Here is a 13169-nt window from a genome sequence, read left to right on the forward strand (position 1 = left end):
AAGCTCGCACCAGAGTCGGGAAAATCGGCTCGAAAATCGTCACTAGTGGCATTCATCCCATCCGTCTGAAAAGTCCTTCAAATTGGAAATGCTAAAGTTAAGAGAAATTAATATTTCTCCCTAGAACCACCTTCCTCTGAGCGAACTTATTCTTGTATCTCTAATAATCCTCCACAGTGCTGAAGAGGGTCATGTCGAACCTCGCCTTTTGGCGAGCCTCTGTATGAACAGGTTGAGATAGCTCTGCAAGGTGCTTGCTCTATGCCCTAGAAGCAGTCGTCTCTCTCCTAGGCACCATCAAAAAGTCAAAAAGAAGGACAAGGTTGGTAGAGAAAGAAACGAGCACAACCAAGAGAAAACAAACCCAAACAAAAGCCCTAGGCACATGGGAACATAGCTAAAATCAATTGTGACACGCGCTGAAAGAGGAGTTGTCCTAAAAACGAAGCCTTAGGTCCCAAAAATCAATCTGAAACCCCTCAAAATACTGCAATGGCATCAAAAATCTCTTCTGGGCAACTGAAACGGCATAGCCCTTGAAAAGCCAAAGAAAACAAGTGAAAAAATGAGGCACGGGAGGGGTATTTAAAACGACACCTCGACAAATCGGTCGACCAGTCCTGATCCGGTCGACCGCCTGGTTAACGGTCAATGTGGCAACGCTTCGATTGTTGTGCATTTTCTCGTCTCGTGATCCTCCTCCCGCCTTTTTCAGTTGAAATCCCCAAATTTTCTATGTCCAATGCCAAGAGAATTTTGATTTTTTGGTCAAAATTTAACCATTTTCCTAAGTATATGTTTATATGATGCCTATGACATGAAATTCATGCAATCAAAGGGTATATTCAACAAGAATTCATTAAACAATCATTAGATCATAAAGAAATCACCCCTAGTTGTCTTCTAATATCAACAAATTGTTCTTCACTTAGAGGTTTTGTAAATATATCGGCAAGTTGATCTTTTGTGCTTACAAACTCAAGTGTAATGTCACCATTTTGTGCATGGTCTATAAGAAAATGATGTCTAATTTCTATATGCTTAGTCCTAGAGCGTTGCACAGGATTTTTTGAAATATTTATGGCACTTGTGTTATTACATTTAATAGAAACATGCTCAAAAGACAAATTCAAATCACCAAGTGATTGTTTCATCAAAAGAATTTGTGCACAACATAAATTGGTTGCTATGTATTCGGCTTCCGCCATTGACAAAGCTACCGAATTTTGCTTTTTACTATGCCATGAAACAAGTGAGTGTCTTAGGATACCATAAGCCTATGTCCATTGTCCCTTTTAAATATCTAAGGATTCATTTTACGGAACTTAAGTGAGATTATTTAGGACAAGATTGAAATCTAGCACACAAGCATACACTATACATGATGTCGGGTCTACTAGCGGTCAAATATAGCAAAGAACCTATCATGCCTCTATACATAGTTGAGTCAATGGATTTACCTTTCTCATCCTTATCAAGCTTGATGGATGAGCTCATTGGAGTCTTCATTGTTTTGGCGTCTTCCATGTTGAACCTTTTTAGAAGATCTCTTATATATTTTGCTTGATTGATGAAGGTTTCTTCCTTTAGTTGTTTGATTTGAAGTCTAAGGAAGAAGTTGAGTTCTCCCATCATGCTCATTTCAAACTCACTATGCATGCACTTAGAAAATTCTTCATAAAGAGAGACATTAGTAGCTCCAAAAATAATGTCATCAACATATATTTGAACTAAGAGCATGTTGATTCATGCCCAATTGGTGTCTCAGCTGATTCATGTCCAGCTGGTGCTCCTCGGATGAGGGAGTAATCAACAAAATTTATAACCTATTACACCATATACTAGGGTAGCAAAGAAAAAGCTACTATAGTATAGCGGCTCTAGGATCGTTCACTGGGAAGGATTAGCAAATTATCAATGATACCAATTCAAAGTGAATTGGTCTTATTTCATTTCAAGGTTAGCTTAAGAAATAAAACACAAATTTTAATTGGTAAAGATTTAGATTTAAACTAACTACAAAACAAGTAATGGGAATAACTTAGGAAGAAAAACATTCCTTGGAGGGTCAGGTTCACTGGGGTGGTTCCTCATGCAAAAGACATAGCTCCGGTCAGATGGTTCATTTCCTCGCGTTAAAGATTCAACATATAGTCAATTCTCTAACCGGTGTTGTACAGATACATCCTTTAATTAGATTTCAACTTTAATTCTCTCACTGATACAACTTGCAATGGTTCAAGCCTCTCACTAAGCCTTAACCATTCAAGGTGATCTTTAACCTTGGACTTCCCTTCTCAAGCTCGCAAGAGATAACTAATGGATGTCTCCTTGGAGTCCAAAAGCTTACCAAGTGTTGGCAATTCTAGAAAATCCTACCTTAAAGTCACCTCCCAGAGGCTCGCAAGGGGTAAACTAGTGCATCTCCTTGGTTGGAGATCACTTGCCTTACCAAGTGTTGGCCCAGGTGACTCTAAGGTGTTTTAAGTTAACTAAAAACATAGAAATCACTAAAGGATTTCACTTCCTTTTCATTAATGGTTGAAACCACAAAGCTTTGCATTCTTGCACTTGGAACCTTCCCCGGCAACCTTAGCTCCAAGGAACTAAAGGTTTAGTTACTCATTCTCTGGGGAAAATTCCTCAGAGAGTGCATAACTTAGTAAGAAATAAAAAATACAAAGTGAGAAGGTAAGGCAAAACAAAGGACCTGAACTTTACTTGCTTTTCCCAAGCTTTACAGAGGGTCTCCTCTTTTTGAGAACAGGCTCTCGAGAGGTATATATATGAACATAATACAAAACTAATTATTACATAGATATTTACTCTTTTTACTGACTTAAAAGCTAAGGAATCTTGTAATTGGTGGCTTACAAGGAGAATTTTGGGATTTAGACAACAAAAATCTGATGGAAAATATCTCCCAATGTCGGTAGCAAATATCGGGAAGCACTACGGACCATTTCGCAAGAGAAAATGATGTCTGCGAGATTTCGCAGACACTCAAAAAGGGCTGCGAAATCACTTCGCAGCAAAAGGCTATTCTCGCAGGGCTTCCAACTTGTCGCATATATCGGGCAACTTCAGGAGGAAATCCACCACACTGTACAAAAAGGCTGCGAAATCACTTCGCAACAAAAGGGTGATTTCGCAACACTTTGCAAAATGCTTCCTTCAGCTTAGAGTGATTGACTTGCAATGGCTATAACTTCTTCGTTTCATCTCTGAATTATGCACCATTTGAAGCATTAGATTGTTGACTTCCTGAGCTTTGAAATGGTATATAGCATGCATCAATTGGACTTCAGAAAGTGCTCCAAAAGTGGCTGACACGACTATCATCAAGAATATGCTTCATGGCAGATTCTCTTTCTTTCCTCTCCTTGCATTCCGGATTTACTCTTGGCAAATGGCTTCAAAACTTTAGTTCTTCATGTTTCTGAGCTTCCAATTGCTTTGCCCAAGATTCCATATAACTCTCCTCAATCTCTGATTGCTTTGGTGATCAAAAGGCTATCAAAACACCAAAACTTAACACAATTTGATTAAAATTGATTGCAAGGATCCTTAACATGTTAATTGGGTTAAAAGGCAATAACTACTACTCAAAAGTGTTTAAAAGAGTTTATTACAAGCTATCAAAGAGCACTTTTTGAGTAGTAATCACATGTCATTTTCTTTGGTCTTTATGAAAAGAGTTGTGTCAATTTTTCCCATTTTAAAACCCTTTTTCAAAAGAAATTTACTCAATCTTTCATACCATGCTCTAGGTGCTTGTTTCAAACCATAAAGTGCCTTTTTAAGTTTAAAAACATGGTTAGGAAAGTTAAAACTTTGAAAACTAGGTGGTTGTTCAACATATACTTCTTCATTTATAAAGCCATTTAGGAAAGCCATTTAGGAAAACACTTTTCACATCCATTTGATATAAAATAAAGTCTTTAAAACATGCAAAGGCAAGTAGCATCCTAATGGCTTCCAATCTAGCTACGGGAGCAAAAGTTTCTTCATAATCTATCCCTTCTTCTTGATTATAACCTTGGGCTACCAATCTTGCTTTATTTCTAACAATTATGCCATTTTCATCCATTTTATTTCTAAAGACCCATCTAATTCCAATAACACTTTGATTTGAAGGTCTTGGCACTAATTCCACTTCTTTCAAATTGTTTTAACTCTTCTTGCATAGCAATCATCCAATTTTCATCAACTATAGCATCATTTATATTTTTAGGCTTAATTTGAGATATAAAAGCAAGATTATTGCAAATATTTCTAAGAGATGATCTAGTTCTTACCCCATTAGATGGACTACCTATAATTTGATCTTGTGGGTGGTTGATGACAAAATTCCAGTCTTTAGGAAGGTCTTGGATTGATTCACCTTGCACTTGTTGAGGAGGAAGTAGTGCCAAAGGTGATACTTCTTTCTTAGGATTCTCTCCAATTTCTTCTTGTTGCCTTTTATCTTCAATTTTCAATTTTCCCATAGAGGTCTCCAACCCTAAATCATCATCAAAACTCTTTCTTTTTTGGAGATAATTGTTACATTCATCATAAATAACATGGATAGACTCCTCTACAACCATGGTTCTTTTGTTAAAAACTCTAAAGGATTTACTTGAAGTTGAGTAACCAAGGAAAATTCCAATATCCGATTTTGCATCAAATTTTTCAAGATTGTTTTTGGTGTTTAATATAAAACATTTGCACCTAAAGACTTTGAAATAGCTAATGTTGAGTTTCTTGTTTTTCCAAAGCTCATAAGGAGTTTTCTTAAGAATAGGCCTCAGTAATATTCTATTTAAAACATAACAAGAGGTGTTAACCGCTTCGGCCTAAAAATATTTTGGCAAATTGTTTTCATTTAGCATGGTTCTAGACATTTCTTAAAGAGTTCTATTTTTCCTTTCAATTGCCCCATTTTGTTGAGGAGTTCTAGGAGCCGAAAAATTGTTGTTAATACCATGCTCATTACAATAGTTTTTAAAATCAATATTTTCAAATTCTCTCCCATGATCACTTCTTATACAAGTAATTGTAAAACCTTTTTCATTTTGAACCTTATTGCAAAACTTTGAAAACTCATAAAAGGCTTCATTCTTTTGACTTAAAAATAAGACCCAAGTGTATCTAGAAAAGTCATCCACAATAACATATGCGTAAGATTTTCCTCCAAGACTTGGTGTCATAAAGGGACCAAATAAGTCCATATGCAACAACTCAAGAGGCCTAGTTGTTGAAATGAAATTTTTGTTTTTAAAAGAGTTTTTGGTTTGCTTTCCCATTTAACATGCTTCACAAACTATCTTTTTGAAAATTTATTTTGGGAAGGCCTCTAACAAGTTCATCTTTGTTGAGTTGGGAAATGAGGTTCATGTTAGCATGTCTTCTATGCCACAACCAACTTTGATCATGCATGCTTGAAAAGCATCTATCATGGTCATCATATTTTGAATTATTTATAGCGTAAACATTATCGCATCTATGGCCCATGAAGATGGTTTTATCATTTTGAATATCCTTGATGATGCAATGAGATGCTTCAAAAATCACTTTGAAACCTTTGTCACAAAGTTAACTAATGCTTAAAAGATTATGTTTTAAACCATTCACTAATAAAACACTTTCAATAAGAGAGGATGTGTCATTACCAATGTTGCCTTGACCAATGATCATTCCTTTTGCATTGTGTCCAAAAGTAACGTATCCTCTCTTTCTCTTTGTAAGGAAAGCAAACTTGGATTCATCCCCGTTCATGTGTCTTGAGCATCCACTATCCAAGAACCACTTATCCTGCTTTGAACCCTACAAAATAAAATTCAAGTTGATTTAGGTACCCATATCCTTTTGGGTCCTTGAGGGTTAGTGACCTTGGATTTTTCAATCCAAACCTTTTTGCATTTGAATTCTTTGAGAACCATTTCTTAAGGAATATGTACTACTAATGTGCCTTCCCCTTCCACAAAAATTGCAAATGGTAGAAGGACTTGCACTTGAGGATTCTTTTACAAAATAGTTTTTAAAATACTTTTGATATTTTGAAGATTTGAATCCTAGCCCTTGTTTTTCAAAAACACATTTTTGGCTAGCTAAAATCATTTCAAAAGATTTTTGTCCACAAGAAAAATTGAAAGAGAGGAGGTCAACCATTCATTTTGCTTTTTCAAAATCTCATTTTCATTTCTCAAAAACTCATTTTCTTTTTCAATATGGGTTTTAGAAATTTCAACAATTGAAAATTTTTCTTTCACTTCTTCAAGTTCTTGAATTTTATTTTTGAGAGAATTATTTTTCAAACTAAGTTTTTCAAAAACATCGTGCATATCTTCATCACTAAAATTAGAGTTTACCTCATCAAGTTCATCTATTACCATGAAGCACATGTTTGCCACTTCTTTCTCCTTTTCTTCTTTAGAGGATTCTTCACTTTCACTCCAAGTGGCCATCATTGCCTTCTTCATTCTTCTTTTGGCTTCACTTTTACAGAGAGGACAATCATATTTAATGTGTCCCGATTTTTTGCATTTGAAACACACCAAATCTCTTTTCTCTTCCCATTTGTCCTTATCACCATGAGATGAAGATTCCTTTTTAGAAAGGTCTCTTCTAAAGGTGAACTTTCTTCCTCTAAACCTTCCACCCCTCTGTATTTGTTGAGCTTTCTTGTGATGAGGGCTAAATCATCATCTTCTTTACTTGGTTTTTCTTCTTCAACATCTTCTTCTTCCTTAGTTGTAGCTTTGAGAGTTATGCTCTTCTTCTTTTTGTCTTCACCCCTCTTGTAACTTCTTTGCTAAATTGATCTCATATGTCATTAATGACCCTGTGAGCTTCTCCATAGGTAACTTGGTCAAGTCTTTTGCTTCTTGAATTGTGGTGACCTTTGTATGTCACTTTGATGGGAGTGACCTCAATATCTTCCTCATCTTTTCGGATTCCTTGTAGGTTTTTCCCAAAGCTTCAAGACCATTGACAATGTCAGTGAACCTAGTAATCATCTTAACAATAGTCTCATTTTCTTTCATCACAAATAATTATGAACAAGTATATTTATTTTTTACTCTTTCACTTGATTTGTTCCTTCATGAGTTATTTCAAGCAATCTCCAAATTTCTTTAGTCGATTTACATTGGCATATTCTATTATATTCATTTCTATCCATAGTACATTGCAAAGTGAAAATGGCCTTAGCATTTAATTGAAAATTTCTTCTATCAAGCTCATTTCATTCTTACTTGGGTTTTGGAACCAAGACTCCATCAACTAGTTTTGTAAGAAAAGTTGGGTCATCTTCAATGATGTCCCATACGTCTAAATCAGTTCATTGTAAATACTAAGTCATTCTAGTTTTCCAATAAGGATAGTCGGTTCTTGTAAAAAATGAAGCTCTATGTTTTGTAAAATTTTTAGTTTGAGATAAGCTTGATGGAATAGTCATTTCCTTTTAGACGATTAAGTCTTAAATAAGAGGTCTTGCTCTAATACCAATTGAGAAAATAAAGGTTATACTTAAATGAAAAAAACACCCAAGACGGAGGTGAATTGGGTTTTTCAAAACTTTTTCAACACAACAAATTCAAGCACAATATAATCAAGAAATAAATATATAGAGTTAGAGAATTCGAACTCGGATTTTATAGTGGTTCGGCACTTCCTTGCCTACTCCCACTCTCTTCAATCCCCTAATCAAGTGAGGGTTCCATTAGCTTAAAATATAGGGTGTCACTTCTGAATGCGTCACCATTTATCTACTTTGGTGTCACTTCCAAATATGTCACCAATTGGTACCCTCTATGGTGTCAGTGGAGATGGTGACGCTGTTGTAGTGACACCCTATGTTTATAGTGACTCGTTATAAATGTCACCATATATCTTTTTCCTTGTAGTGAATAATAACCAAATTCTCAAGAACTTTTTAATGCATCATTCTTAATACAAATACCCACCATAATACTTAAATAATTGCTTAAAAGATAACATGTCAATATTCAAGTGATTCAAAAATAGTTTTCCATAATTATAATATATATATATATATATAGTTATTCATCTTGAATATTAAAATATGAAGATTCCATCGTAGCACATCGATCACCAAAGTTTTCTATATGAACCCCTTCTATTGCTACACCACTTTCATCCTCATCATCTACAAAGAGATTCAATAAACATTAACAACAAAATTGTTTTTGAAAAAAACACAACTATTAAAATTTTGTGACTTTACAAATTCTACCCAATATGAAGACCTTCTACTTTTTTTATTAGAAATGATTTTTTCTTTCATATAGAAGGTTTTCGATCAATTTCTTCATAACGAAGCTCTTCTAGCTTATCCCTCAACCATCCAAAAGGATCATAGTTCATTTTCTTCTTGTTAGTTTTCTTTTGTTTAGATTGCTACCTAAAATTAAATTAATGAAGCTTGATTTGATGGGGCTTTTAAAAATTGTCATTGTTTATCAATAAAAGTGGTTAATATTGGAGCTTGCGGGTGGAGGCATATTTTTGGCATTTTGTGGAGAGAGATGATGCGTTTCTAAATAATGGCCTGTTTTGAAATGTCATTGTAGCAAGTGTCGTCAGCCCAGGTGCTTACAAGGAGCTAGCGCCATCCTCTCTTCATTATCTATTAAATCCATTTTTCCCCCATTAATTAAAACACCCACAGGCCACAGGCCACAAACCCCACCCTCAACCCGATACCCATACACACTCCCATATAAATAAGCGACAAGCTACAACCGATTTTTTACCGTGAACACTAACAACTCCATCCAGCTAGCACCAGCATCATCTTCAGACATCATCCTCGAGAAACTCTGAAACCCTTGTTGTCTTGAATCCCACATACCAAAAATTAAACTGGGAAGAATCCGACGAGTAACCACCGGAAACTCCATCATCGGCTACCACCTTCCTCGGTTTCAATCATTGGCTCTCCATAAGCTAACGCCACTACCAGGGACCGAAATGGAGAGTTCACTGACGAGAGCAAAAACCATCATTGTGGTTTGATCCTCTCAACCTCTAATTTATCCATGAAAATATCTTTGTCCAAAATTTTGGAATCATTTCTGTTGATTACATTGCATTATTCTTCTCCTAAGAGTTTTTAGAGTTGTGCGAGATTGAGTTTTTGAAGCTTTGCATGTTAAGGTTTTTGGAGCTGTGAGGGTTTGAGAAGATTGAAGGTGGGGAGTTCTTGTTTTTGCCAAGAGATTTGTTGTTGAGCCCTCCTCCACTTTTTCAGGTTCTCTTCTTCGGGCCGCAAGGTTTGTCTCTCTCCCTCCGTTTTTTCTTCCTATGTGTAATTTTGTTTCCTCTGTCGTTTGATTATCATTACTTCACCAACTCCTCTGATTCCGGTTTTCCAACCTCTTCCATCTTTTTCCTTCATTCATTGAATTTGGGTTTGAGTGAGTGTTATTCGGCTGATATGTTGTTTTTGGGTTTGGGTGCATGTTATTCAATGGAATTTAGTCTGAATGTTTGTGAAATCAAGGTTTTTGCCGGTGATTTTATGTGGGTTTCTGCTTTTATTGAATATCAGTTTTGTGTATTTATTTTAGTTAATTTGATCTTTGTGATGAATGTAAGAGAACAGTTATTTAGGCCAAGTGTTTTCTCATTGAAAAAGTCAAGTTCTGCCATTCAGTTGTTAGTGAGCAACTTTTGAAAAGCTATAGGTGCAATATTGGTTTTGTTACGAGATGTTGCTGCATTAACAACAAAAAGGCCCTGTCATCCATGACTAATTATTATATGTGGTAGGGCTAGCTACCATACTAGATGGCTTTGGCTGATTCTGGCAATGCTTGTCTTGTATTTTGGACTGGACCTCATAATATTAAATTTTAAAAATAGGTAATTAGGCCTTCTCTTTTGGTCTGGAATCTGTTCTCTGTACCACAATAGTCTGGAATTTATTATTTCATCATTTCCTCCAATTGCCAAAAAAATATGATTTCTGAACTGTTTATGAGGTTGATGTTCCCTTGTTTTTTCTTTCAAAATAGTAATACTGTTGCTTTTGGAATTGCTTGTTTTTCATGAGGCTTCTCTTAGTTAATAATAACTGTTGGAATTCGTGCAACGATTTATGGTGAAAAATAGGAAAAACGAGAAAGAAAGAACACGCAGATTTAACGTGGTTCGGCAAATTATCTACGTCCATGGGAACAGGGAAAAAGACTTTCACTATGTATCAAATTAGGGTTATATAAAAAGGTATTTATACTAAACCTTTAAAATGAAATTCCAAAAGTACCCTTAAACCGTACCACGGAAGTGTTGCCCCCCGTACCCCCCAACCTATCGTTCACCCACAACAATAGAAATACAAATTAACTTGAATGGAAAATGTTGTCGTTATGCCATTTGTCCATTTTTCTCCATATGTCTTTCACTCAAATATGAGTCACACTACAACAATAACTATTGGCGAGGATTGTACATGTCGTGTGTAAGGAACAAACGGTAACCAGGTTAAGATTATCTACTCAAAGTATATGAAAACAAAAATCACAGATAAACTTCTCCCAAATTTCTCCAATAATACTGATTAACTACTCAATCTGTAATGAGGGAACCATACACTTCTAGTCTTTGTCATGTCACACACACGGTCATTTTAAAATGTGTTCTGGCATATCCCTGCAAACTATGATGCATTAGAGTCATGTAGATGTTTATATTTATAAGCATCTTGAACTGTCTTTTTAGATTTTGCAAAGAATTTTCTATTTGAAATTTAACATCATGAGAAACAAATGTTATGGTTAGTAAGATATTCATACCATGCTTTGATTTCATTAACATTTAATACTCTATGCTGTGTATAAGAGGAACACAAGCGTCGCACGTTTCACACAAAGCAACAGCAGCAGCAACTAGAGATGGCAAATGAGGTTGAATCAACTCCTAATTCATACCCTATGAATGGTGGAATTGGCTGTCACAGCTATGTTAAAAATTCCCACATTCAGGTCTTTACTATGCCTAATTTCCATTCATATTTGCCTCATTAGTTTTTTTTTCTTCTCAAGTGATATATGATAGATGATGAGGATAATGATAGATGGGTTTTATCTTTGTTGAAGAGAGCTTTGCTGCATGCTGCTAAGGATGTGATCACTGAAGCTATTGTAGAGAAGGTGGATATCACAAACCCTTGGTTTAATTCTTCGAGAACATTACGTGTTGCAGATTTTGGCTGTTCTGTTGGCCCCAACACCTTCGTTGTAGTGCAAAACATCATCGAAGCCCTAGAGCTCCTGTACCGTTCTAAGCGACACAACCCTGAAATCCCAGAATTCCATGTGTTCTTCAATGATCATGTCCACAATGACTTCAACACCCTCTTCAGATCCCTCCCTTTCTCCCACCGATACTTTGCTGCCGGCGTGCCTGGTTCATTCCATGATCGATTATTTCCCAAGTCTACTCTCCACATCATACACTCCTCTTATGCACTGCACTGGCTGTCCCAGGTGCCCACCCAACTTGCAGACAGAAACTCTCCTGCTTGGAACAAAGGGAGAATCCATGGCTTAGGGGCTTCTTCAAAAGAAGTTCGGGAGGCCTTTTCAGCTCAGTTCAGTAAGGACTTGCAGGCCTTTCTGAATGCTAGAGCACTGGAGCTTGTGGGAGGAGGTCTGATGCTACTTCTAGTGAGCGGTCTCCCCAATGAGTTCCATTCTTCTCAAACTAATAGTGCGATAGTGTTGGATCTTCTGGGATCATGCCTTATTGACATGGCTAAAATGGTAAAGATCACACACTATGTAATATGTTGGGCTATACTCTCCCTTTCAAACATACTACCATCATTATAGAACAGAATTTCATATGACAAATCTGCACAATAACGCTTTATTGCAGGGGATAATCAGTGAAGACAATGTGGATTCATTCAACTTGTCTATCTATCGAACATGCCCAGGAGAGTTGGAGGCATTTATAGAGAAAAATGGGCATTTCAAAATTGAGAAGATGGAAGAGCTGATTAATCCGGTGAGATGGGATCCGCCTGATTTCCAAATGTTAGCTTCGCATTTAAGAGCTACATTTGAGGGAGCTTTGGAGGAACACTTTGGAAATGAGATTATGGATGAGTTGTTCGAACGCTTTACCAACAAAATTGGAGAGAATTCTCACATCATTTATGACCAGCAATACATTAAAGAGACAGAAATTTTCGTCTCTCTTAAACACAGAGTAACTGATTACGAGGTGTAGTCGAGTTGAGCCACCATGCAGACTTGGTGTTCAAGTGTGTGATTTTCACAAGCGTGGGTCTTCTAGTGTGACATTTCAAGTTGATTGCGAAATTTGTGATAGGAAGGAGAAAAATGTATAAAAGATCGATTTTATTTGTGATATTTTCTGTGAGAAGAGAAGTTTCCATCTGTAACAGTGGAGTGCTCTTTCTTGTCCAAGAAACCCCCACTCTTGGAGAATGCAGCTTGAGAAGAGTTTGTTATGATTCTTAAGGGAGTGGCTGGTTGTGGTTTTTCTTTGAATGGGTTGTGCAGAAAAATAAAATAAAGACAAAAACAAGAAGGGATGTCTCTTTGTGTAAAATATATAAGAGCTCTTATATTTTTACCTTCAAATCAGTCTTAATCAGCATTCAAGCAAGTGATTCAAAACTAACTTAGAAACTAAAAACCATATCTAAAGCAGAAACAAATGTATATATTTTAACAAGTGGGCTGGAAGAATTCAGCCCACTTGTTTAATAGAAGACAAGCATCCACTTGCGGTAGCTAGTTTTTTAAAAAACCAGATAAGAGTGCTTTTGTAATTCAGCTTACTTCTTAAGCAGGTCCCTACCACTACTCAACCCCATATCCCCTAGGAGACAAGTACAAGAAACAAACGTTATTAAATAATGATAAGGGGGCAAGTAAAGCCACTTTTCCATGGAAAAGGCGCACCCTAAGAAATGTTCCCTTCTGACCACCAAATTTTACTGAAGAGAATGCATCTTAATTAAGCTAATGCACTCTGCACTCAACATGAAGAAGCACTTTCTTCAATAGTTCAAAGTAAAAGATGCAGGAAAAAAACATGCACCGACGACCCCTTTACGATTTTAGAATTAAATTGGCAGCAGATTGTGTTTTTTAAGGGGACTTTGTTCTTCAGTGCAAGATTCTACG

The 13169-nt window shown here is 36.3% G+C and overlaps 1 protein-coding gene across 1 annotated transcript; it reads left to right on the top strand.

Moving 5' to 3' along the window:
• Positions 1-8610: 8610 nt before the first annotated feature.
• LOC100251383 (loganic acid O-methyltransferase) lies at positions 8611-12418 on the top strand. The gene is made up of 5 exons (XM_002266252.5): positions 8611-9015; positions 9163-9278; positions 10849-10991; positions 11106-11771; positions 11887-12418. The coding sequence occupies exons 3-5, from the start codon at positions 10902-10904 to the stop codon at positions 12241-12243; spliced, it is 1113 nt and encodes a 370-aa protein (XP_002266288.2). The 5' UTR covers positions 8611-9015; positions 9163-9278; positions 10849-10901; the 3' UTR covers positions 12244-12418.
• Positions 12419-13169: the final 751 nt, after the last annotated feature.

This window comes from Vitis vinifera, chromosome 14, assembly GCF_030704535.1.
Source record: "Vitis vinifera cultivar Pinot Noir 40024 chromosome 14, ASM3070453v1".
NCBI lineage: Eukaryota > Viridiplantae > Streptophyta > Magnoliopsida > Vitales > Vitaceae > Vitis > Vitis vinifera.